General features: G+C 63.8%; 2 protein-coding genes across 2 annotated transcripts; both read right to left on the minus strand.

Annotated features, from left to right (window-relative positions):
• Positions 1 to 499: 499 nt before the first annotated feature.
• Positions 500 to 25,197, minus strand: ECEL1 (endothelin converting enzyme like 1). The gene is made up of 18 exons (XM_038416384.2): positions 24,815 to 25,197; positions 22,547 to 23,457; positions 14,349 to 14,417; positions 12,703 to 12,813; positions 11,791 to 11,883; positions 11,330 to 11,454; positions 9,765 to 9,987; positions 9,324 to 9,422; positions 8,720 to 8,794; positions 6,823 to 6,926; positions 5,961 to 6,019; positions 5,416 to 5,467; positions 4,815 to 4,882; positions 4,236 to 4,360; positions 3,662 to 3,727; positions 3,157 to 3,252; positions 2,550 to 2,626; positions 500 to 1,737 (listed from the first exon to the last, which is right to left on the minus strand). Exons 2-18 carry the CDS (start codon positions 23,300 to 23,302, stop codon positions 1,638 to 1,640), a joined length of 2,298 nt encoding a protein of 765 aa, XP_038272312.1. The 5' UTR covers positions 23,303 to 23,457; positions 24,815 to 25,197; the 3' UTR covers positions 500 to 1,637.
• On the minus strand, positions 24,143 to 25,042 carry LOC119861344 (basic salivary proline-rich protein 1-like). The gene has a single exon (XM_038416379.1). The coding sequence runs from the start codon at positions 25,040 to 25,042 to the stop codon at positions 24,143 to 24,145; it is 900 nt and encodes a 299-aa protein (XP_038272307.1).
• Positions 25,198 to 25,826: the final 629 nt, after the last annotated feature.

The following is a 25,826-nucleotide window of genomic DNA, read 5'->3' on the forward strand; positions in this document are numbered from 1 at the left end:
TGTGTGGGTGGTGGGCTCCAGGGGGTGCTGTGTGGCGGGGGGGGTGGACTCCAGAGGGTGCTGGGCGGAGGGGGAAGGACTCCATTGGGTGCTGTGTGTCGGGGGGATGAGCCCAAAGGGCACTGTGTAGGGGGATGGACTCCAGGGGGTGCTGTGGTGGGGGGATGGGCTCCAGGGGGCGTGTTCTGTGTGTGGGTGAGAGACTCCAGAAGGCCATGGGGGGCGGGGGTGGACTCCAGAAGGCCGTGTGTGGGGGGATGAATGGACTCCAGGGGGCATTGGGGGAGAGGTTCCAGCAGGTGCTCTGTGCTGGGGGGTGCCTCCAGGGAGGTATACTCCAGAAGGCACTGGGTGTGTGTTGGGGGGACACACCCAAGGCTGGTGTACGAACACTTCCCCCTCCCCAGCCGCCGCAGCAGTGGGGCTGTGTGCGGCCGGAGCTGCAGCCTGGGGTGGCTCCCCCCTCGCCCCGGCTGCCCTGCACCAAGCCACCCACACGTACAGCGCCGGCTTTATTGACCATACCGAGCAGCGACACATACAGCGAGGTCTGTACAAGAGGCACCGAGCCCATGGGCGACGCGGCTCCCCCTCCGGGCTGTGGCAGCGGGGGCAGCACTGGGGCCTCCTGGGGTCAAGCCGTCCTGCCCAATGACCCGGCACTGCACTGGGGCGAGGCTCCGAACTGCCACGGGGCCCCCAGCTGAGTCCACGCCCAGGAGTGCGGATGGCAGGGGGTGGAGCCAGCTCTTCGCCCACAGCTCATCCACTGCCACCCTGGGCGCGAGCATGGGACCGCAGACGTTTGCCTGGTGCTGGGGGGGGCACTGGCAGCTGGCGCTGTTCAGGGCTGTGGATGGGCAGGGGCATTTCTCACCCACCTGTCCTCCTGGAGCCCCCCGGCCCTGCCCTACAACTTCCCTGTGGCGCGAGCAAATGGGGGCCTTTGCGCTGGCAGGTTGCTTCCCTGCGGGCCGAGGCTTACGTCTCTGTGCCCGGCTCTGATCCCCCGTCGCCCTGGATGGGAGCTATAGGGCTGGGTGAACAGGACATGGGCTGCAGCCCCCCGCATTCTGCCCTGGGATGGGCACCGCTTGCTTCCAAATGTAGGATCTTCCAGCCCATTTGAGAAATGGCCCCACAGTAGTTTTTGGCCCCTCTGTGCCAGCAGCACTGGGGCCTATCCCCTGCCTCCCCCAGGTCTGGTCCCTCCCGCTGCCCCTCTACGGTGTTTTGGGGATCCCCCCGGCTGCGCCACTGGCAGGCTCACTGGGCCGGCTCCTGGCTCGGCGATGGGGAGCCAGAGGAGAGGGGCTGGTCCAAGGCCCAGGGGGGTGGAGGCAGGACACACCCAGCTGGAAGTGGACCCAGTCTGTAGTTTCCCTGCTGCCTGTCGCATCGGCCCCCGAGGAACTGGCCAAAGGAGCCTTCGCAACCTCGTCTCCAGCTCTGTCCGGCATCTGTCCCTGCAAACCCCGGCCCTGCAGAGAAGCCCGGAGGGTCTCCCCGGTGCCTCGCTGGCGGGCAGGCGGATGGCAGAGAGAAGCAGCAGCCCCTGCAAGCAGCGGGATCAGACGGACGGCTTGGCACACGCAAGGCAAAGGGCAGCGAAAGGCATGGCCACGGGGCGCCGGCGCTCACCACACGGAGCACTTGTGAGCTGGGTTCATCGGCGAGTTCTTGGGGCAGTGGAAGACCCGGCCGAATTCCTCAAACTGGGAGACGCTGCCCAGCACCCTGGGGAGTGGAGAGAGGACTCAGGAAAGGGCGACTGGCAGCCCAACAAGGGCAGTGCTGCACCTGGCACAGTAATGCAGCCACCTCTGAAGCGAGAGGAGGCAGCTGTTAGCAGCGCTGTCCTGTAGGACGGGGAGAACTGCCCAGCAGGGAGTGGGCAGTGCCAGGGTTAACCCCTTGCCCCTGGTGTATGCACAGTGGGGAGGGGCTGCTGGCTCTGACTGGTCCGGTGCCCATGGAGGGGCAGCAAGGGCAAGGGGCTGGCAAGAGGACCCAGGCCAGCAGGTTCTCCGGGCCGCCAGCCTAGGGCACACTCAGGTCTACCCCCATTACAGCCTTGTGCTGCCCCCTGCTGCCCAGGCCTGTGCTCCAGCCAGGGATCCCACTCCAAGTCCCTGGCCTTGGCTCACCCGTCTTGGGTGCCTTCACCCTGACCTGCCGCTGCCCCTTCCTGCCCCCTAACCCTGTGGGCTCAGGGGGGCGCAGCCCCAGGGCAGGAGCAGCCAAGTTGGCCTGAGAGGCCCCAGCACATGCGTCCCACCCCTCCCAGCCTGCCCAGTGCAAGGACTGGTTTACCCTTTCTTTTCCTCACTGGGGCAAGGCACCCGCTGCCCTCCCTCCCACCAGCCCCTGGCTCCAGGCCTGTCCGCCCTGCGCCCCTGCTGGCAATTTGAGCCCCAGGTGGAGCTGGGCCCTGCCCCAAGGAGCTTCCAGCCAAACCCACGTGCAGAGGCTGGGGGTCCCAAGGCAGAAGGCAGAGCAGAGGGACTCGCCGAGTGGCCACACCCAGCAGGTGCAGTGGCCCCAGGTACCTGTAGTGCTCCGGGGCGTGCTTGTCGGTCAGCACCTGCAGGTAGATGGACTGCAAGCGCCTCTTGATGCACCAGTTCTGCAGATGGGAGAGAAGCCACGGTGAGCGCCACAGCTGGGGCGGGGGGAGCCGGGGGAGCGCCATGGCTGAAGGGTTTGGAGGTCCGGATGAGCACCACAGCTGGGGGGAGCTGGGGTGAGAAGAGACCCGCCCCCCAGCAGCAGAGTGGAGACTAGCAGGGGCCAGGCCAGCAAGGCAGCCAGGGGCACCGAATGACCAGCCAGGGTCTTTCAGCTGTCCTAGGACAAGAGTCTCCCAGCGGGATCTTTGGGACAGGAGGCAGGCAGCGTAGGGCACGCGGAGCAGGTGGCGGTGAAACAAGTTGGGTGGGTCCCAGCCTTGCCTCGGGGGAGCTTTGTCCCCATCTAACCTCTCCCCACTCCACTCTGCAGTATGGCCCCCTGGGTCATTTCTGCTCAGGGTGCCAGGGGGCTGGGGGTTGGGCAGAGCTGGGGGTGGGGAGCCCAGGCTTGGCAGGGCGGAGGCAGCGTGGCGGAGGCTCTGGGCCGCTCGCCGTGCACTACCGCCCCCTGGTGGCGGCGTGTTACCTGGGCGAAGGCGATGAAGAAGAGCTGGTCGTGGGTGTATTTCAGGCGGTGCAGGGGGTGCTCCGGCCCGTGCTCCCGCACCCACTTCTGATAGGCCTGCAAAACACAGGCACGCTCACTGCGGGGGGGTATCCCACCCCCAGCCGCCCCATCCTGTCCCCAGGCGCTCTCAGGCTGGGCCCAGCAGCCATGCAGTGTGGGGCGATGGGTCTGGCTGGGAGTGGCAGGAGGGTCTCAGCCTCTCCCAGCTGAGACAGAGGGGCAGCTGGTGGCTATGGGGCTCCCAGAGGGTGGGGGCGCTGTGCTCCGTTCACAAGTCCAGGTGTGGGTGGGTGTGGGGTCCCCTAGAGTAATGCCAGCACAACCTCCTCCCAGCCAGCTGCTGCCCTGCTGGTCTCTCCCCCGCAACCCCTGGCCATTCTCCAGTCGCTGCCCTGCAGGTCTCCCCGGCCATTCTCCATGAGTTGTGGGAGGGGGGGTGCTAGGGGCGCCCTCCGTCACTTACATAGTAGGCCAGTTTGAGCCCCCCCATATCGGCGATGTTCTCCCCCAGCGTGTGCTTCCCGTTCACCTGTGGAGAGAGGAGCAGGGGCTCATACGGACCTGGTTGGGTGTACCCCCAGTGCTCCAGCACACCACCTCAAACTGGGGGGCCATCCCAGCCCCTGCCCCACCAGCCCATCTCTCCGGAAGGCCAGCCTGAGGGGATCAGTGCCCCCCACGGGCACTGGCTGATGGAGGGGGCGCCTGGGGGGGGGTTGCATCACCTGGAGCCAGCACCCTCCCCCTCATGCCGTAGATACTACCTACGGATGGCGTAGCGAGAAAGATGAACTGCCCCTTCCAATCGCTGCAGCGGGGCTCGGAGAGACACAACCCAGAGCCTCTGCTCTCCCCTGCCGGGCTCTGGCTGCTGCGTCTGTGTCTCACTACGCTGTTCAGAGCAGAGCCCTTCTGACCCCATGTGGTGGGGGGAAGCAATCTGGGGCCAGGCCCAGGTGAATGCCCCCCAGAAGTGAGGGGCACCCTGGACGCAGGCCAGCCCCTCTCCCCCGGCAGCGAGGGGCGCTCGGGCTCACCCGCTGGTTGTAGACGGTGAAGTTGTCGTACAGGTTGACGATGCACTGGGCCTTCTTCAGGAACTTGCTGTAGGAGGCCTCTGTCCACCAGTGCACCAGGTTCCCGTGCCGATCGTACTGGCCCCCTGTGGGCACACAGTGAGGGTGGAAGGGGCTCGGGCTCATGGGGCAGAGCTGGGATTGGAACCCAGGAGTCTTGGCTCCCTGTCCCCAGCTGTAAGCACCCCTCCCTGGCTGGGTCTGCCCCACCCCGCCGCAGTCCCACAACGACTGAGGGCCACACAGGGAGCTGTTTGCCAGACCCCGGTAGTGTGTGCACTGTCAGCTGAGGGCCAGGCTCTGCTCCTGGACCAGCCAGAGGGAGGCGCCGCTCCAGAGGCACCAGGCTGCCCAGGGCTCATCCCATGCGGCTGCCACCTGGCCCTTTGCATCACTTTCACCCCTTGGGGGGCCTGAGCCCCGTCCCCATCCAGCCATGGGGCGTCCCCAGAGAACAGGCACCACGCCTCGGGGCAGGCACTCGTGGGGTCCCAGCTCTGGCCTGGAGCAGCAGACACCGGGTGGGGGGAGGGGGCTCACCCCAGTCGTCGTAGCCGTGGGTCAGCTCGTGCCCAATGATGGTGCCGATTCCACCGTAGTTCAGGGACCTTTTGGCAGGAGGGGACAAGACACGACCCTATCAGCAATGGGGGGGTCTGAGCACCCCCTACAGTACAGCCCGATCAGCTGAGGTCTCCCCACCTTGACAGTGCCCCATCAGCAATGGGGTGGGGGGGGTCTGAGCACCTTCTCCCCCCCCACCCAGGACACTACCCCATCAGCAATGAGGGAGGAGTCTGAGGATCTCTCCCGCACCCAGATGCCCCATCAGCAGCGAATGGGCAGAGGTTAAGGAAGAGGCTGACACGAACCCACCCACGGGAGGGGCACTGACCTCCTGGGTGTCTGGGGCCCAAGGGGCGGTTCTGGGTGTGCCCAGCCCAGCAGGGGCAGATCTGAGCTACCCCCACAGGGTTTGGCTCCAGAGAGCCCGGCTCGCTGCTTCACCCCAGGGCTGGGATCCTCCACAGGTACAAGGGGTGCCATGGTCCAACCATGGACCCCCCAATCCCCTGCTCCCCTTGTGCTGGCTGGAGGGGATGGGGGGAGTGTGGAGGTACCTGCACAGCTCTGTACTCACTGTGGGAACTCAGGGTCATACAGCGTGGGCTGGAGGATCCCGGCGGGGAACACTGTGGGGAGAGGAGGGAGTGTTATGGGGAGGGGGCCCCTCCCACTGCCCTCTCACCCCAAGCAAAGCAGGATCACAGCGAGGGGACCCTGCCTGGGCCAGGCACACAGGGCTCCTACTGAGACACAAACTCACCCTCCCAGCTCTGGACAAATACACCATGGCGGGGGTCAGCCCTCAGCTCTCTGGAATGAGGGAGACTCCCTGAGGCAGCCATGCTCTGTCCCCCCCCCCCATGTCCAGTTCTGCCAATGCCCCTCAATCCCGACCCGCAGCCCCCTGCTATCCTGGCCCTGCCCCTACCTCCGCTGATTCCCCTCACTTTCAACCCGCAGGCCCCCCCGGCCCCCCATTACTATTTCAGTCCCAGTCGCAGTCTAGTTTGGCTGCTATACCACCCCCTGGCCCTCCCCAGTCTGGGTGCCCCCCGCAATGATCAGCACAGACACGTTCAGAAGCCCCGGGAATGCTGGCTATCAGCCAAGGGGCCATACCCATCTGGTTCTTGTTGGGCAGGTAGTAGGCGTTCAGGGCCTGCGGGGGCAGCAGCCACCTGCAAGGAGACAGCCAAGACACCGAGATCAGCACCCGGGCTGGGAGGGCCAGGTGCCCCTGCAACTCCTCCCGCCCCAGCACACAGGGGAGTCTGAGGGGTGAGGTGGGAGAGGACAGAGTGCTGGGCAGGGCAGCCTCTGACCCCTAATACCCGCAGGATGGTGCCAGGCTAGGCTCTAGCTTGGCCTCCCTCCCCCTGGGCACAGGCCCCCCCCATGCTCAGAGGGGCCCAGGCTGGCCAGTCCAGGTCAGCTGCCTGCGACAGCTGTGGGAGCCACGTGCCGCTGGATCTGGGTGGGGTCACCAACCCCTCGATCAGCCAGCCTGACAGGAAGGCTTGGCCCCTGCACCCCCACCTCAGCCCAGACGCCCTGGTAGGTGGGCACAAGTTGTGAGGCATTTGCCTGTCTGTGCGCACACTGCCCACCAAGGGGCCACCACACCCTTCGGGGAAATGCCTTGATTTCCAGGGAGAGGAGCAGTGTGGCGGCTGGACCCCAGCAGCAACCCCTGTCGGGACAAGGGGGCTCCTGGCCACAGGGAGCAGAGCCTCCTGCAGCAGCCAGCGTGGAGCACGCCATAGTCTCTCGGCGAGCCGGCAGAGCGGGGCTTGAACCAGCACTGGCAGCCTGGGGCTGGCCACGCTCGGAGTCCCGCCTGTCACAGAGGGATCCTTAAAGACCCGTGACTGACTCTGCTCGCACAGCAGGGGGTCCGCAGAACCGGTACCCCCTTCTTCGCCTGCCCCATCCCCTCTGGAGGGGCAAAGCGCAGGCCCCAGCCGGGGCGATGGACACCTACGCAGACTTGTCCACCTCCTGCCGGATCTTCTTCACCGACAGCTTGATGCTGAACTTGATGCTGTTGAGGATGTTCTTGAAATACGTCTTCTCGTGGACTTCAAACTGTGGCGGGGGACACAGCCCAGATCAGGTGGGGAAGGGCTGGGGCCTTCTCCCTGGTACTCCCTTCTTAACCAGCCCCCCCGCCACAAGAGGGGAGCAGGAGCTGGAGCTGGGATGTCCCGTCCCCCCCAGCAGGCTCCCAGCCCCTGCGCTCGGCTGTAGCCCTGAGGCTCCCTGGTCTGCATGCAGGCTCATCCCCATCCCCGGGGCAGGGACCTAGGATGGACGGCGGGTCCCGTACCACACTGAGCACGTGCAAAAGTGTCTCCCTCTGGTGGCGGCGCCTGGGAGCGCACCCTGCTGACAGAGCGGGTGCCCCTGCATGCCCAGGTAGCCATGGAAAGCGTTGTTGTGGGGGGTGGGAACAGCACGAGGGCGGAGGTGTCTCAGCCAGAGCCAGGGGAACTCAGGGATCAAAAGACTTTGGGAGCATCCTGAGCCAAACGACCCACCGATTGCACTCCCCAGCAAGACACCTGCCGCAGGCTGACAGAGCAGCAGCTCCTGCTGGCCAGGGAGTCTGGGCAGGGCCAGGGGACAGGGCCATGGCAGGCCAGGGGCCTCTGGCTAGAGCAGGAGAAAGGGAGGGGTACTGCTGGATGTGTGCAGGTGGTCCCTGTGACGTTATGAGTGTAATATAGTATCTCATTGAAAGGTGACAGGGCCAGAAAGAGTTAATTAACTCACAGACTGACGTGACCCATGGCCTAACTTTAAAGACTTGTTAGGAAGAGATGGAAACGAACAGAGCTTTGAAATGCAAGCCTGCATTGTTAGAGATAGAAGGGTAGCTGTTTGCTCAGGTCTTGTGATGTAAGCAAACAAGTCTTGTCTATTACTATGGCTTTGATTCAAAGATCAAAAAAGGAATATTACCATTTAGGAAACACTTGAGTGAAATATTTCAGAGTAGCAGTGTTAGTCTGTATTCGCAAAAAGAAAAGGAGTACTTGTGGCACCTTAGAGACTAACAAATTTGTTAGTCTCTAAGGTGCCACAAGTACTCCTTTTCTTTTTGAGTGAAATAGTGTTATTGTCAATATGTCTCTTTGAAGGTTGGGGTAACCTGCATGTGAACTACAGTATTTAACGGATAAATTACACTATGCTAATTGCCATGATGTTTGGGAGACAAAGTTAAGCCTATTGTTTTCTCAGGCCAAAAGCCAAAAGAATTGAGATTCCCCAGTCACTGACTGGAGTCACTCTGAATATGGACATTGAACTATAACCTATGGACTATTTCTAAAAGAACTTTTGGCAACTATAAACTCACCATTTCTGCTATGTATCTGGACCTCAAGAAATTGAACTCAAACCTGTATGTATATTGATCTTTCAACCAACTCTCTCTCTTTTCTTTTTTAATACATTTTAGTTTCGTTAATAAGAATTGGCTATAAGTGTGTATTTTGGGTAAGATCTAAGTTATCATTTGACCTGGGTCTGGGGCTTGGTCCTTTGGGATCAGGAGAACCTTTTTTCTTTTACTGGGGTATTTGTTTTCATAACCAGTCATCTCCATAACAAGTGGCACTGGTGGTAATACTGGGAAACTGGAGTGTCTAAGGGAATTGCCTGTGTGACTTATGGTCAGCTAGTGGGGTAAAACCGAAGTCTTCTCTGTTTGGCTGGTTTGGTTTGCCTTGGTGTGCAAAGGAACCCCAGCCTTGGGCTGTAACTGCCCTGCTCGAAGCAATTTGTCCTGAATTGGCACTCTCTGTTGTGTCCTGCCAGAGGCAGCATCGTTGCAGTTCCTCTAGGGGTGCAACGCAGGCCCCTCGCACACTCGCCTCGTACTCCTTATCGATGGCGTCCGGTTTCAGCAGGAAGTCTGGGTACCCGATCATCACCATCATGTACTGGAGCTGCAAGGAGAGCACACGCCCCGGTCCGAGCCTGCTCTGATCTCACGGAGGCTGATGGGTTTGTGTTTGAGCACAGCACCGCCCCCTGCTGGATGCAATGACAGACTGCGGCGCTGCTGCTCTTAGCTCTCTGGGCAGAAGCCCCTGTGCTGGAAGGGGCAGGAGGTGAGTCCTAGCCCCAATTCTGCATGCAGGCGCTGGCCTGTGGCTGCAGCAGCCGGATGGCAGCACCATCCGTGTGGCCAGGTCTGTGTGCGTGGCTCACCCCGTGGACAGGCCCAGCCAGCCCAGAGCAGGGCTGCTCTCTGCGTGGGTGCGGGGCCTTTATGGGTTGGCTGCCAGGCAGCAGAGTTTCCTTCTCCTGGCTGGAGAATCCCACTTGCCCAACTTTGGGACTGGCGAGGCTGCCTGTGGCCCATGCAGTTCAGAGCCCCCCCTCGCCATCTGAGCTCCATCCCCCGGGGAGTGCGCCAAGCCGAGGATGTTGCGATTGGCTGGCCAGGCTAGACTTCACCTCTTGGTGCCTCACCTTGGCTCTAGCCGCTTGTTTGGTCTCTTTATCCATCCAGTCAAGCTCGTCCAGCCGCTGATCCAGGGTGTGCTTGATGTCCTCCACCAGCTGCTGCACCTGCTCGGCGCAACCGCGCCCGGGTCACAGCGTTACCAGGGTTCCTCGTAGCACACACCCAGAGCACTGGGCCCGGGGTGGGTACAAACCTCCCCTATAGAACCGCTTCCTCCATCGCTGCCACGCCCACAAAAGGCTTAAGCCACGCCCAGTGGTTGCCGGGTAACAGGGCCAGGCCCTGAGCGCGCCTCCAACCACTAGGCGTTCGGCCTGAAGATGCGCCGCTCCTGTCTTGGCCAGGGGGTGGTCACTGGTGGGATTCCCTGCCTCCCTCCAGCCCAGATGGATCCGCGGCGGGGCGGGGCGGGGGGAGATTCGCAGCCCACCCCCGGCTGTGCCTACCTTGGCCTTGCTGGAGGCGGAGAAGTGCTCCTCCACGAAGAGGGCCCCCAAGGCCATGCCGAAGTGCTTGTTGGCCTGGCTCAGGCACATCTTGTCCAGCTCCAGCTGCTTCTCAGTGCCCTCCATCTCCCGGGAGAGCTCATGGATGGCATCGCGGAAGGGCGTGGAGAGATGCTCGCTCAGCACCACCACAATGCGCCACAGCATGTAGTTGTGAAGGATCCTGGGAGGGGGAGAGACAGGGACCGGCCAGGGGCTGGGAGGGGGAGCATGTTTTATACCCCCGGGGGTCTGAGCCTCTCCCTCCTCTACCTCAGGGGCTGCGGAAAGGGGTGGGGAGCAGGGGGGAGAATGGGGAGCGGGGATGCCAGGAAGCATCCCCCTGCCTTAAGTGACGGTGGAAGCGGTGGCATTCCCAAACCCTAGTTGCAGGGAGTTCCCTGGGCTCTTCCAGCACCCCCGGCTGGCCAGTATGCTCAGAGACGGGGGGGGTCTAGGAGGAGTTCGCTGCCAGCTCTGGGCTGCCGGGGCTGCCCAGCTGGGACATCTGAGCTGCAGCTTTAGGGAATATCCCATGAAAGCCCAGACACCGGCTGGCTTGGCCCCCTGCGCGCTGCTGAATTGCCTGTGTAATGAATTGGTTTAGCAGGATGATTTGTAATGCATTTGATTAGCTCTGAAATGCTATATTCCACTTGCTGGGTGTGAGGTCAGGAGCGGGGATCCCTGGGGGCGGGGGGTGCAGGAGAGAGCTGGCGGGGGGCCCTCTGGGTGGCCACAGGGTATTTGTGTGTGTGCTGAGGGAGATCCTGGGGCGTGTGCTTGGCTCAGCCGGGTATGCCTGGGAGGGAAGAGCCCAGGCATGGTGCGGGAGGGCAGGGGAGGGGGAGCTCACCCTGCTTTTGGCCATGCTGGGGAGGGGGGGCTATGGGATGGGGCAGTGAAGCTCTGTGAGCCTGGCAGGGGTGGGGGGTTGCATGTTGTGGTCTCCCGCACCCCAGCGGGCAGCTGCAGCAGCCCATTGGCATTCAGGAGGCAAGCAAGTCCCGGCAGATCAATGGCCATTAGCGAGATGTCCTGTCTGTACCGAAAGGGCCCCTAGCCCATGGAGCTGATCAAAGGCAGCAGACGCAGGGGATTCAGCTGACGAGCCGCGCCCACGAATCCCCACCGCAGAAATCCTTGGCCAGGCCCCTTTGACCCCGTCAAGGTCTCCTCCCCGCCACCTGGCAGGGAAGCCTGAGTAGGGGATGGGGCTTCTCCAGGGGGCACCTGGGATCTGCCCCTCTACCAGGCTCCAATCATACCCGTGTGCCCGAGTGAGGGGCCTGGAGATGCCTGGAGTGCCGGAGTGGCACTGGAGCTGGGCAGTGGCTGTGGGAGCAGCCGCGGGCAGGGTGGGGCTCCTTCCACCCCCCCACCCCACTCTGACCCCAGGGTGTGACCAGCATGCCCCAGAGCCCCACAGAACCCTGCTATCTAGCCGTGTGTTGGAAGCATGTAGGACGAGGCATCTGGTAGAGCCCTGCACCCTGGCAGTGCCCACTCTGCCCCGCTGGCTGTACCTGCTGGGTGTGCTGCGGATGAGCTCCGACACCTTCTGCATGTAGTCCGTGGCCAGCAGCACTACCTCCTCCTCCTCGGAGAAGTTATCGTGGAAGATCCGATCCAGCAGGCGCTTCCACTTGAGCTGGGGGGTTGGGGGAGAGGGCACTATGACCAGAGGGGCCTCCCTTCTCCAGAGTCCCCCCCCCGCGCTCTGCGGCTGGCCCAGGCCCTGACTCCATGCCCCACGGGCAGTGATCCAGCCTGGGCTTGCCCCACCACAGTGACCTAACACGGCCCATATCTGAGTGCCCCTCTGCAGTCTCTGAACTGGTGCGGATGGCAGTGCCCTCCAGAATGGACTTGGGGGGCAGCCCTCCTGGGGGAGGAGAAGAGCCATGAGGGCATTTATCTGGGCACCTGTGAACAGAGGGGCTTCAGCTGTGCTGCCCCTCCCCTGGCGCCCCGGCAGGGTACTCACGGTGGGGGTGATGCGCTGCAGCTCCCTCAGCGACACCTTGTTGTACATGGTGCTGATGTCCCGCCGCAGGTCGTCATACTCGGAGACCGTGATCTGGGCAGGAGAGATGCATCAGGGCCGCGCTTTGCCTGCGCCACCAGGCTGGGGGGTGCCACGGGGCCAGCCACGGGCAGGGAGTCTAGGGCTAAGCACTCCCTCTCGCCAGCCTCACTGTTCCCCTGACCCCCCAAAGGCCTGGGGCCCCTCACTCTTTCCCCAGCCACATGGTGGTGGGAGGTGGATGCCACCCTGGGGCGCTCACGGCTGCTCCCCACTATCCTGCACGGTCCCCTCTCCCTGCACCCTGGGGTGGGTGCAACCCAGTCAGGCTTTGCTGCTCTTTGATTTCCCTTCCGCAGCTTGGCGGCTCCCCAGAGAAGGAGGCTAATGGGGGCCTGGAGCAGGAGGCTCCTCAGCCTGGCTGTGCCCAGCCCCGGGGCAGTGCCAGGGTGTGGGGGCCGGCAGCGACCAAGCTGTGAGGGCTCGGCGGGCCAAGGGGCTGCTGCTTTGGGAATGAGACCACTTCCTGTAACAGGGACTCACCAGTCAGCCCCGAGCTCCAGGCCCCCAGCATGTCCCCTCCCTGCCCAGGGACCCCAGTGGGGACGTACCCCACCCACACACTGGGTGCGCTGAGCTGCGACCTGCTCCCTCAAGCGGCCGGAGGCTGGGCAAGCGGCGCTCAGTGCTAGCATGGGGTCGAGCCCTTCGGCCCTGCTGGGCCCCACCTTCCCCACATGGCTGTAGGGGGCTAGTTCCTTGCAAGCCGGGGGCCACCTGTGCCCGAAGAGCCCCCCTCCCGTGCCCCGTGCAACACCCCCTGGAGCCCCGCAGGGGCGGCCAGGCCGGCGGGTGGGGCTGGGAAGGACTCACGTTGGCCAGTCTCTGCTCCAGCTGCAGGATCTCCTCCGCCTTCTGCACGGCATGATCCGCTCCCAGCAGGCCCAGCAGCCGCTCCGCGAAGAGGCGGTACGCCGCCAGGGTCTGGGCACGAGGCGAGGGTCAGCCCGGGTGCAGCTCCATCTTGGGGCAGGGGGGCTCAGACCCAGGGGTCACACCTGACCGGGGGGAGCGGGAGAGGGAGGGGGGGCCAGGCCCAGTGGGGGGCTGAGGGAGGGGGAGCACGCCTGACCAGAGGAAGGGGGAGAGGGCCGAGAGGAGGCATGCCCATTGGGGGGCTGAGGAAGGGGGAGCACTCCTGACTGGGGGGAGGGGGACAGGGGGCCAGGCCCAGTGGGGGGCTGAGGGAGGGGGAGCACACCTGACCGGGGGGGGCAGGGCAGTGGGGGGCTGAGGGAGGGGGAGCATGCCTGACCAGGGGGAGTGGGGGCCAGGCCCAGTGGGGGGCTGAGGGAGAGGGAGCACGCCTGACTGGGGGGAGGGGGAGAGGGGGGCAGGGCAGTGGGGGGCTGAGGGAGGGGGAGAGGGCCAAGAAGGGGGGTCAAGCCCAGTGGGGAGGAGGCTAAGGGGGGGTCAGGCCTGGCTGGGGGGGCAAGGGCTGAGGGAAGGGGGGGCAGGGGACACAGCCCTGGCCGAGGCGAGGGGAGGGGAGGGGAGGGGGGAGGCCCCGCATGGGGTCACCCCCCCAACTCTAGCGACATTTGGTGATGGGATTTCAGCCTGTCTGCTCCAGAAGCTCCAATCCCCATAGAGCTCCCGAACCCTCTGATTGGCTGCCTGCCCTCCTAGCCCACCCCCTGGGGCTGAGCCACCAATCAGCTGCTGTGGGCAGAGCTCCCTCCCCGCCCCTCTGCATCCCCAGCTAGTGTCATGGGAGGGCGGAGCTAAATGGCCCAGCAGCCCCGCCCCCTCGCCGCCCCCTGCAGGCAGCAAGGACAGGACAGCGCCTGACCCGGCCAAGGGGTGAAGGGCCAGGAGGAGCCGAGATGTGGGGGGTCGGGGGGCTGCGGGCAGAATTAGTGGTCAGGGAGGTGGGGCGAGAGCTCCTGCTGCAGGGGCGTGAGTCACTTCCCACACCCTCCCCCCATCTCCCTACAAACACCCCCCACACCTGCACCCCACACAGCCCTCAGCCCCACACCTCCCCCCTCCACACACACACATGAACCCTCCACACTCCCCCTCCTCCACACAGAACCCCACCACCCCCACACAGGATGGGCTGGGGGAGATCACACAGACACACACACAAACCCTCCACACTCCCCCTTACACACAGAACCCCCCCACCCCCCACAGGATGGGCTGGGGGAGATCTCACGCACACACACACGATGGGCAGGGGGAGATCACACATGAAACAACAGCCCGACAAACATAACTTGACCTTTTGTTTAAAAATCTCTCCTAATCGTTGGGGCCAGTCTGGTGACTTCTGGGGTCTCACTCATGATTTCTGGGGGTTGGTGACACTGCGGCTGCACCAGTCTCTCCTCACCCCTGCCTGGCTCAGCCGCCTCACGGGGCAGATGGGTGCAGCTGATGCTGGGCAGGGACTGCTCCTCTCTGACCCACCCTCCCTCCCCCCGGCGCCCCCAGGCGATGTCAGCCCCCCTCACCTTCTCGCTCTCCTCGTCCTGCCCCAGGTACAGGGTTCGCTCGGGCAGCGTCAGCCCGTCCTGGTCAATCTGTAACAGAACAGAGGAGCTGTGTTTGTGCCCAGCCTGGGCACCCTGAGCCCCTGCCTCCTGTGTCCGAGGGCGGCCTGGGGTCCCCTCTCTGGCTAATGGAGGAGCAGGGAAAGGTGGGGACTCAGCCTGGGTGGGGGCCCTTTGTGCCGCCAGGGTGTGTCTGCAAAGGGGGTGAGCGGCTGTGCTTTGTCTGGGGCTCGGGCAGGAGGAAGGCCCGGCGGCCAGGGCAGAGTCTCAGGAGGGAGATTTAATATGGGGAGGGGCTCCCCTGGGTGTACTCTGGGGCCCTGTGGTGTGGCTGGCTCCAGACTAACCCCCCCTTGCACCCCAGTCTGGGTAGGGCCAGTGGGGCTCTCTCTGGTCCACACCCCTGTGCTCAGCCCTCCCGCTCCCAGGTGGGTCCTTCCCCGATCAACTCACCCTGCCAGGGGGGCCAGACTGTACCAGGTCTTCCACCTCAAAGTGCTGCATGGCTGGGCTGGAGGGTGCTGAGCACTGCTCCACCAGCCTAGTCACAGACCAGCCCTCCAAGCAACCCTATGATAACGGACCAGCCCTCTGAGCAACCCTACAATAACAGACCGGCCCACCAAGCAACCCTACGATAACGGACCGGTCCTCTGAGCAACCCCACAATAACGGACCGGCCCTGCGAGTAACAGAGCGCCCCTCTGAGCATTCCTCCAATAAGAGAGCAACTCCCCTGTGAGGAAGTGGGACTGTTCTTAATGTTTCCTCTGAATACTGTAGGGGTGCCTCAGTTTCCCCTATGCATTTCTTAAGTCTCTAGGGGGTGGGATAAGGGGGTGTAATTGTTGCAGAGCAAAGGGCCAGGGTACATAAATGGCCGACACTCTGTCTCCTGGAAACGGATGGCCTGGGCCCTTCTCCCCTGCAAGGTGAGAGCTGAAGGGTTGGAGAACAAAGGAATCCGGTGACCTCCTGGTCCAGGAAAGGGACAAAGCCCAGGGGAGGAGGGGCTGGAGGGTGAGTGAGTTTGGGGCTAGGTGGGGACATGGAGTGAAGTGCAGACATGGTTGTCTGGCTCACTGCCCCCCAAAATGGACCAGGCTGAGGTGTCCTGTTCTCTGCACCTACAAGCTCTGTTTTAGACCCTGTTCCTGTCGTTTAATAAACCTCTGTTTTACTGGCTGAGAGTCACGTTTGACTGCGGACTTAGGGTGCAGGACCCTCTGGCTTCCCCAGGACCCCGCCTGGGTGGACTCGCTGTGGGAAGCGCACAGAGGGGCAGAGGATGCTGAATGCTCCGAGGTCAGACCCAGGAAGGGGGAAGCCGGGTGAGCTTCTTGCCCTGCAGACAGGCTGCTCCCAGAGAGGAGACTTGCCCAGAGTCCTGCCTGGCTGCGTAGGGAGCAGTTCCAGAGCAGCGCCCGGGGACTCTGTGACACCCCCCTCTTCCCTCCAAGCAACCCTACAATAACAGACTGGCCCTTTGGAGCAACCCTCCAATAACAGGCCAGCCCTTTGGAGCACCGTTTGCAGCCCAGTTACAACTAATCAAGGCTATAATAACAAAGGAGCAAGTGCACGCACCCGCGGTGCTCCAGGCACCCTCAACACAGCGCGTTTGGGGGTGAATAAACCCAACTCTGAACAGCACGTCCCAAACCTCCCAAGGATCCGTTAGCCGCAGCCCATCACGCTCCAGCTGAGCCGCCAGCCCCTTTAACCACCCCGAGCCCTAGCCAGTCCCTGACCCCCGCCGACCCCCTCTGTGATCCTGCCGCCCCCTCAACAGCCTCCCGTCCCCCGGTGCCTGCCATATCCATATCCTGAGCCTCCCCCGGGCTGGCTCCGAGCTCCTGTCCTCGCCTTCCTGCCAGCCCTTTGTCCCAGCAATGCATGATTTTCCCTCTCCCTGATAAACACCCAGAATTTAATTTCCCAGCAGAACCCTTTGTGCTAATGACTCAGTGGGTGAAACTGTCCCCGGGAGGGGCCCATGCCTGGGGCCGCTGGCCACGCCCGCCCCGTGGGGCACCCCCCAGCCCAGCCCTGCTGCCCGCTGGCCATTTTCCAAAGGAGAGTCTCTCCCAGGAAGAAGCAATCAGCTAATGGCGCTGCCCTCCTGCCATCAATCGCAGGGACAAGCAGCTGCACTGAAAAAATTAATCTATTCCATTGTGTCGGCCCGACCCTTCTAACCGCGCCGGGCTGGGGAGGGGGGCTGCCTCAGCGGGGATGCAGTGGGGGGGGAGCTTTCTAGAGCTGCTGCGTCTCGGCTCATCAGCCCTAAAGCCGCAGGTTCAACCCTGTGTGGGGCTGGCTGCTGTGCTGCCCTCTGTTGGCCTGGGCAGTTAGTGCACGTCAATGGGGAGTTTGGATGAATCCCTGGCACTTTTCGTGTGTGCAGGGGTTTCCCCCGCATCCCCGATCGCAACTTGCCTGCCTTTTCTGTTGTGCTGTGTGTTGGCTGCTGCCGTCCTCCTCCCCAGAGGTGGCTGCATTACCCTGGTGCTCGCGAAGGGCGCTGGGGAAGCGTATTGTACTGAGAAATGCTCTCCAGCCCTCTGTCCCCCGACATGGTTTGCCCTAACCCCTCCCCTCTGGGCTCTCCAGGCTCTGAGACTGGGGCACCGGCACTGGGAACAGGCGGAGCCTGTTGCTCTTCCTGAATCATTTGGTGGGGGGATTCATGGCGGGGGTGCAGGTAAATCTCTCCCAGTAGCCTAGTGGGCAGGGCACTGGGCTGGGACTCAGGAGACCTGGCTTCTGTTCCCAGCTGTCAGCGCCCTTCTTGGGCCAGTTACGTCCCCTTCTGTGCCTCAGTTTCCCCTCCCACCCTCTGTCCTGTTTAGATTGTGAGCTCGGTGGGGCAGGCGTGGTCCCTCATTCCCTGTGTGCCTCTGGGCAGCGCCCAGCCTGACAGGGCCTTGATTTCTGGGTGTTCCCATAACACAGCTCGTAACAGTGAGGCCACATCTGTCCCAGCGCTGTTCTGCCCCCCCCCAGCCCATTTCTCGACCCCACCGCAGCACAAAGCCTGAGGAACCATCCCTCGTGGGCTGCCCACCCTGGGGCTGGGCTCTCCCCACCCAGGGCATGTGCAGAGGCCCCTGGGCCAAGCTCCACCCCTCGGCTGCAGAGAGCTCCCCCCAGAGCCAGGTGTGCCACACGGACTGAGGCTGCCCCACCCAGGAACACCCCCCTCCCAGGCCTGGCCCTTTAAACCCTCCCATCCCCGGGGGGATAATACCCCAGGGCGCTCGGCACACGCTGCCAGCCTGCAGCGGGGAGCAAAGGGCCGGTCCCGCAGGAGTGGCATGAGGGAGGGGAACATATGCGCGGGTACGGACTCCTCGAGCGCAGGGAGAGGGGAACGGCCAGCACCGGCTAGCTGTTAATTACCCACCCGCTGGCGAGATCAGAGCCCCTCCCGCCCCCACGGCGGAGCTGGGCCGACAGCCCCAAGAGCGCCCCCTGGAGCTGGGGCCAGTGGGGTCCTTTACCGGCTGTGGCCACTAGAGGGCACCATGCTCCTTTTCACACCACTACAGCTCCTCAGCGCCCTTCGGCTCAGCCCCCCCTGCCCCCACTGTAACCCCAATGGGGGAGCAGCCTGTGCTCTCCCGGAGCCCCCCCACCCCCACCCCCACCCCCGCCCCCGCCCCGCACTCCTGGCAAAGCCCTGCCCTGGCTGGAGCCCCTAGAGGAAGCTCAGTGCCCAGCAGGGGGCAGGGCTCTCTGGTGAACCGGGGTTGTTGGTGGGTGGGCTCAGCCGGGCGTTAGAGGTGCAGGTCGTTCAGCCTCTCCTGGGCCTGTCGTTCCCGTCCTGGGGGGAGCCGCACGAGGCTGCTCGGCTGCTTCCCCGCACCTTGTGGACCCAGAGCCGGGCTGTGGGTGGGCAGGGCCCTGGGCTCACCACTGCCCTCCCGCCCCCCAACTGAGTCACCAGGGCAGCCTCTCTGCAGCCGATGGGAGATGCCAGGGCAGAGCATACAGGGAGGGGAAGTTCTGGTCTCAGCCCCCAGGCACTGCGGGGGCTCCGTTCGGTGCAAGCTCCGGGGATGGGACCGGCCACTGCACCGAGCTCCCTCATCTCCACTGACCCCAGCCCCAGCCACTCCCCAGACCAGGTCGCGGCCCCTAGAGCCAGAGCACGCAGACCTGAAAAGGACACACGTATGGAAACAATCCCACTCATCCACTCCCCAGCACGTCCACCCCCCCCAGCATGCATGTACACACCCGCACGCACACAGCAGATATGCAGCCACACTCCCCCGTGCACACTCTGCCCTAGTGCGCACACGCTCTCACACTCTCCCCAGTGTGCGCTCACACACACACCCACTCCCCCCAGCAGGCGTGTGCACACACACTCCCCCCAGCATCCACATGCCCCCCCAGTGTGCACACTCGCATGCACACCCCAGCGTCCACACTCACACACTCCCATAGTTTGCACGCCCCAGCGCACTCACCTGCACACCCACACACTCCTCCTGCACACACACACACACTCCCCCATAATGTGCACAATGCTCTCCCAGCGTGTCTGCACACTCATTCGCCAGCATGCATACCCCCTGTGCACACACACCCGCACCCATACCCTCTCGCACCGTGCACACACACCGTGGGAGAGCACACCCCCAACATGTGCCCACAGACGCTCCCCCAGCACATACGCACACGCACCCTCTCTCCTCTGTGTGCACAGCTCTGCCGATGGCCTGGAAAAGTGTCTGCCATGCTGCTTTGCTAAACACTGCAATTATGCGGAGGGAAATTGCCTTTCCAAAGGTCCCCTCCTGTTGAAGTCACATTAATTCAGGTATAAAAGCCGCTTCTCCCGGCATTGCTATGCAAATAAAGGCCGGTTGCCGAGCACGGCGTCCCACGAGCCCCGGCTGTGTCCGAGCAGGCAATTAGTGCCAAATCGCACTTGCTAGTTTGTTTTCCAAGGTAATTCGACAAGAACCGGGAGGCTGGGAGCCGGCTGGAACCGCCCTGCCCGCGTGTCCGACTCCGCCGATTCCGGCCACAGCGGAGAACCCATGTCCAGCGGAATAGAGCCCCCCCGTATATTAAACAACCCCCCCCCCAGTAGTGCAGGCCCCAGCCTCTGGCCACTACTCGGGGCCCAGCGCTGGGAACGAGCTCTGGAGGTGGGCGGGGGATGGCCGTGCAGACAGGGGTGCAATCCGCTGCCAGGGCCCCGCCGATTCTATTTGCTCTCTACATTTTGGAGCCACTGATTAACGCGGGCAAATGCCTTCCTAACCGGGGCTTGGGAACGGGAGAGGCTAGGAAAGGGGGTGGGGAGCACAGGGCATGCCTTCCCCTTCACACGGCTCTGATAATGCCCCTCACTCCCGACCCGCAGCCCCCTGATATCCCAACCCTGCCCCCACAGCTCTGCCGTTGCCCCTCAATCCCAACCCTCAGCCCCTTGACGTCCCAGCCCTGGGCTCCTACCCCAGATCACCCTTTGCTCCTAATGATTCTGCCAGCGCATGTTGCATAGAGCTGCCCATCTCCTCCTCCTTCCTGGGCAATGCTCCATGTCCCGGTCCCCTCTTCCCATGCCAAGGAGCCTGCTTCCCTGCTTGTCAATTTCCCCCTGCTCCCCATTTCTTAGGTACCAGCTGCCTGTTTCGCAAGCAACCCAGCAGGGTGGGGCCGGTTCTGATCCCATTTACACCAATTCAGCGCGTTCCTTCCAGAGTCAAGCAAGACCAGTAGGGGGAGCCAAAGACCAAGACATTGCCGGGTAGGGCTGATTGTGTGTCTGTACTGCCCTCTGCGGGGTGGAACTGGAACTGTCCATCTGTGTGTCAGAGGCCCTATGCTGACTGCTGTCTCTGGAGAGCTCTGAAGCTCTAGGTATCCCCAGCTGTGTTCCAATACACCCACAGCTCCTGTTCAGTGCAGCAGAACTGGGGCTTTCCCCTCCCATCTGACCAGGGCTCTGTGAGCCGTAGTGCATTGAGTCATTTTACTTCCTGTACCTGTAAATGTCTTAGTGCAGGGCTTGTGTGCTGGGGCAGAGGCCCTTTGGATGTCAGCCTCACTATGAGACACCCACACTGCACTCTTCCCTAGGGGAGCTTTACCAAGGGCTGTGGAACAATTTACCAGGGGTCGTGGTGCATTCTCCATCGCTGGCAATTTTAAAATCCAGATGGGATGTTCCTCTAGAAGATGGGCTCTAGGAATTCTTCTGGGACAGTTCTCTGGCCTGCGCTATGCAGGGGAAGGGATCAGATGAGATGATCACAATGGTCCCTTCTGGCCTTGGAATCTATGAGACTTTACTTTGGTTCTTTCTTGGTTCATTGTTTTCCCTTAATGGAAAACCCAGATTGGTTGGAGCTGAAAAACTGGGGCTGGTCCTTATATATGGGGGAGTGATCCCTCCACCCCAGGGCTCTGTGTGGGTATTGGTAGAGCAACGCCAGCACAGGGCACCCATCTCGTGGCATGCAGGTGACATCCCTTGATGCTGCAGGGGAGAGTGACTCAGGGAGGTGGACACTCATGACACATGGGCTCTGCCCCAAGGGGAGGGAGGCACCTTGGGCAGCATATCCTGTTTGATTGCCTGGTGCCTCTGGCACTCAGGCCTGATTTGTGTGTTGATTTGCTGGCGTGAACGCTCCTGCTGGGATGGTCCCCATAGGCCACCCCCACCTGCAGCCTGCGGGGCATGGCCCAGGGCTTAGGGGGCTGGGGAAGAGGTCTAGCAGCTTGGCTGGGAAGGAGACCATGGGAAATCGATGATACTAACCTGAGTCTGGGATGGGAGCCTCTGATCTTTGAATAGGGCTCCAGTGCTGCTGACTGACCAGAAGGGGGACCAGGATCAGAAAGGCTGGGCTAGCAGGGGGCTGCAGGTCGGGAGTGAGGGGCACTGGCAGAGCTGGGTGTGGGGTGCCCAGAGCTGGTACCAGGGGGCTGCGGGTCGGGAGTGAGGGGCACCGGCAGAGCTGGGTGTGGGGAGCCCAGGGCTGGGCTAGCAGGGGTCTGTGGGTCGGGAGTGAGGGGCACCGGCAGAGCTGAGTGTGGGGAGCCCAGGGCTGGGATAGCAGGGGGCTGCGGGTCAGGAGTGAGGGGCTCTGGCAGAGCTGTTGTGGAGGCTGTCATGCCACCTGCCTGGATGACCTCTGGCTTTGCTGAGCCCCCTCGGCCCCTCGTGCTCTCAGAACCATCGGGGCTGGGCTGCGAGCAGCACACCACAAGTGGTGCAGCCAGGCTGGCTGTGTTTCCTCAGCTTGGCGTGGAGGGTGATTGGAGCTGCTAGCTGGCAGGCTCCGGTCTGGCGCGGGCGTTTGCAGCCGTGTATTATTAGCACAGGGCTACAGCCATGGGGGAATTGCCTTGTGTGAGCTCCTCTCCTCTGGGAGCTGATGGCAGGAGGGCAGCACGTGCCACACCCAGAGATCTGCTTTGTTAGGGGATGCATTGCCCACAGCAACAGGGCCATGCAGCACAAGCACTCACCCCACCCGCATAGGGACCCACAGCACACTCCAGGCATAGGCACCCCTCATCCCCTGCTGAAATGCAGCCCGCTCTGGGGTGGGACCCTCCACCACCATAATGCCACACAGTCCAGGCTGGGACAGGAAGGAGACTCCTGTATCCAGCTGAGTGTGGTGGGGCAGGGGATTTCAGACAGGCAGGACCTAATTACAGGACTCCCGGGCTCTATACAGCACTGCAGGGCTAATGCCTCCCAGGGGCAGAGCCACGGGATCTTTGAGGATCACACGTGAGCAGCACTGAGTCGGAATGGAGAGCTCCCCCCAGCGAGTTACACACCCCGGTCTCTGCAGCCAGCACCCCCTAGCACCACATTGGGGCACTGGGGGCAGTCCTGGCTGTGAGGGGAGAGTGGCCCCTGCTGGGCCACCCGTCCAGCGCCCTGCAGCCCAGTGCCCCCTAGTGCCTCGCTGGGGCCAGCCACTTATTGCAACACCCCAAGGAGAGTCACCCAACCTGCTGTGGCAGCACCCGGGGCCTTCCTTAGAGGTCTCCCATGCAAGTACAGACCGGCCAGATCTCAAGTGACCTTAGCGGGAGGCATCCTGGCTGCAGCTGTCCTGAGATGCCCGGTGGGTGTGCCCCGGGCCTGGTGTCCCCAGTGTGGGCTCACTCACCCGGATGACGTAGCGGGAGGAGTTCTTGTCGTCCAGGTTGACCGTGAGGGAGAAGAGCACGGCTGTGCTGTAGACGCCCTGGGTCTTGTAGAGCAGTTCGTTGAAGTCCGAGTGGGCCTGCTGCCCCGTGGCCGGCCCGTCCCAGCCGCCACAGTCCTCGATCACCTCCAGCATGGGCCGCGGCCCCAGGCGGTCGATCTCGCCCATGTTGAGGCAGGAGCGGAAGAACTCCTTCACCTTCCTCTCGGCCGAGGCCCGGGAGCCCCTGCGGACAGGCTGCTGGAGCAGCCGCTGGAGCTTCTCCTCGTTCTGCTCGCCGATGGTGGCGATGATGCCGTAGTGGAGCTTGTCCTCGGGGATGCTGTGCCGGTGGAGCCAGCTGCCGCAGGCGAAGGAGTAGAAGTCCTTGCAGGGGTCGATGGTGGGGTCAACATTGTTGGCGATGAAGAGGGAGGCCTTGAGGAAGGCCTTCTTCTCCTGGCAGTCCTCCAGGCAATAGGCGGCGCGCTCCATGGCCAGGTACTTGAGCAGCAGCACGCAGCCCTGGATGATGCACAGGCCCGCGGCGAAGACGAGCCCCGAGAGCAGGCAGATCTCGCGCCGGCTCCAGCGTGGCAGCCCCCGGCGCGGCTTCTTGGCCCCGGCCCCAAGCTGGAGGTTGAAGCCGTTGGGCAGGGTGCCGCTGTTGTACTTGCTGGTGCACTTCACCTCCTGGAACTCGTCGTAGTGGGCCGTCAGCGAGTAGGTCTTCTCCATGCTGCCGGGCCAGGGGCCGGCGCCGCGGCCCTGCTCCGGGAGGAGGTGCTCAGGGCAGACGGAGAGGGGGAGGGCTCATGTCTCGGGCCCCAGGGAGCTCCGATGAGGGACCCAAAGCGCCGGCTCTTCCCGCAGCCCCTGCCGAACAGCCGTCCCTGGGGGGAGGGGAGAGTCTGTCAACTGGGGAGGGTCCCCGCCCCTCCCCCGCTCATAGCGAGTCTGAGCACAACCCCTGCCAACAGGGTGCCTGGTCTCTCCTCCTGCTCCCCCACCCCCATCTGACCCTCGGGTCAGGGTTGTCCCCTACATGCCAGGGCCCAGGCTTGGGTCTGGCTCTTTTATCCAGCCGGAGAAGCTGGGGCTTCTCCGTCTGAGCCAGGCCTCCCCCTTCCCAGCCCTCCCCACTGCCCTGGCCCTGACCCTGACCCCCGGGCCCTGGCGGCAGGCAGGATGTGGCCTCAAAGGAGCCACTGCCGGCTGCTCTGGCGGGGGCTGAAGCCCCGGGTCACTGTGGAGGAGGAAGCAGGAGCCGTAAAGGGACACCGGTGACTTTGAAAGGGGAGCGAGTCCCCTGCCCGTCGAGCCTCTGCCACGGGGCCGCACCCCCTGCGTCTGGGGCAGTCCTGGCTCCGAACGGACGGACGGGGCGTCCCCAGCAGCTCTGCCGGGGTCTTGTCCACCCAAGGGGGAAGTGCCCAGGCTGGGCCCTTTCGCAGGGCCCGACCAAAGTGCTGCTGAGGGCCAGGGGACCCAGGGAGCCAAGGGGGCAGGTGGATTCCCCACCGGGAGGGGACACCGCATGGACCCTAGCCCGGTCAGCTCTGGAGCTGGGGACAAGGCTCAACTTGTCTCCCTTTTGTGGGTGGGTGTGGGGGGGGCGGCTTGGCTGAAGCGGGGGGGCGGCAGCCGGGGGAGGCTGTTGGTGGGGGGGGGGTCTTGGCACAGGTTGGTCAGAGACCCCGAATTCCGGACAGTCCCTCCCCTCCGGGCAGCGCTCCCAGCCCTGCCTGCCCGGCCGAGGAAAGCCCCGCTCGGGCGGGGCCGGGAGCTCCCCATGCCCGGCCCGTCGGGCCGAGGGGAAGCGGAGTCTCGCCCCCGCCCGCGAACTTCCCTCGCCCGGCGATTTTGCGCCTGGGAACGGAGCCGGCGCCGGGAAGTTGAACTTGCAGCCGGTGAATTCGCCCGAGAGCTCGGCGGCTGCAGCTCTCCGACGCCCGGCCCGGGGGGACGGGACACGCTAACGCCCGGCCGGGGGGGGCAGCGGGACCCTGTGACGCCCGGCCGGGGGGGGGCAGCGGGACCCTCCAGCGCCCGGCCCGGGGGGACGGGACCCTCTAACGCCCGGCCGGGGGGGCAGCGGGACCCTGTGACGCCCGGCCGGGAGGGGGACGGGGACCCTCCAGAGCCCGGCCCGGGGATGGCAGCGGGACCGTGTAACGCCGGGGGGGGACCCTCGATCCCCGGGCGGCGGGACCCCGGCGCGGGCAGGCAGGGGCAAGGCGCGGCGCTTACCGGGGGCTGGAGGCAGCGGCAGCCAGGGATGCTCTGGGCGAGCGGCTCTCGGCTGCCTTGGGAGCGGGCAGCTCCCCCCGCCCCGCACGGTACCTGTCCGCGCCTGTGCTCAGAGCGCTGCTGCTGCAGCCGGGGCCGGGCGGGGGGACTCGCCTCCAAGCCTCGCCCAGCATCATCCGGCCTCCCCCGCGGCTGGCCAGGGGGGCAGCGGTCTGGCAGCGGGCACATGGGCCGGGCCGTGGCTCCTGGCCTCACCCCCCACGGCTCTGAAGTGAGCTATGGGGCAGCCTGGCCAGCTGGCACGGGGGTGGGTACTGCGGTGCATGGGGGGAGGCTCAGGATTCCCCCGGTGATGGGGGCCCTGTGTTTCCCCCACCCCTCCAGGCTGGCAGCTACCTAGGAAAGCACCTAGAGCCACCGGGAAGCTGGCATCTCCTGGGTGGGCACTAGGAGGGTTTGACGGGCACTGGTGGGGGCTGGGGCCCTGCATTGGCACCATCCTTCTCTGGGCTGCGGTGAGGGGGGCTTGTGGGGAAGCCAAGGCCAGGCCTGACCACAGGTGTCTGAGCAGCAGATTATGCCCCTTGCCCCAGCCAGGGCCATGCTGAATCCAATGGCACGAAGGGAAAGGCCAGGAATATTGAACTGCATTGCAGCTGGTTGACCACCATAAATATCCCGCTGCTCCTATCATGGGGGGGGAGCAGGGAGATTTATAGCCCATCAATTACCCTGGGTGTCACTTGCCTTTCTGGGTAATCACAGGGCCTTTAATATTAACATACATGTGCCCATCCAGCTCCAAGTGCCCCTGGCACTCTCGCCCGCACGTCCCCAAGCACACTTGCCCTTCACCTGCATATCTCTGGGCACACTCACCCCTTGCCCACACATCCCTAGACACACTCACTCCTCACCTGCACATTCCTGGGCACACTCACCCCTCGCCCACATGTCCCAGGGTACACTCGCCTCTCACCCACATGTCACCAGGCATGCTCACCCCTTGCCT

Source organism: Dermochelys coriacea, chromosome 9 (genome assembly GCF_009764565.3).
Source record: "Dermochelys coriacea isolate rDerCor1 chromosome 9, rDerCor1.pri.v4, whole genome shotgun sequence".
NCBI lineage: Eukaryota > Metazoa > Chordata > Testudines > Dermochelyidae > Dermochelys > Dermochelys coriacea.

Bases quoted from the DNA above. Each gene is read 5' to 3' on its own strand.
- ECEL1 (XM_038416384.2), bottom strand. From the start codon at position 23,302: ATGGAGAAGACCTACTCGCTGACGGCCCACTACGACGAGTTCCAGGAG. The intron at 8,795-9,323 runs GTGAGGCACCAA...CTCTCCTTGCAG, and splicing joins AACAAGCGGCTAGAGCCAAG to CTCCAGTACATGATGGTGAT. The intron at 5,468-5,960 runs GTATGGCCCCTT...CTCTCCCCACAG, and splicing joins GCCCAACAAGAACCAGATGG to TGTTCCCCGCCGGGATCCTC.
- LOC119861344 (XM_038416379.1), bottom strand. From the start codon at position 25,042: ATGTGCCCGCTGCCAGACCGCTGCCCCCCTGGCCAGCCGCGGGGGAGG.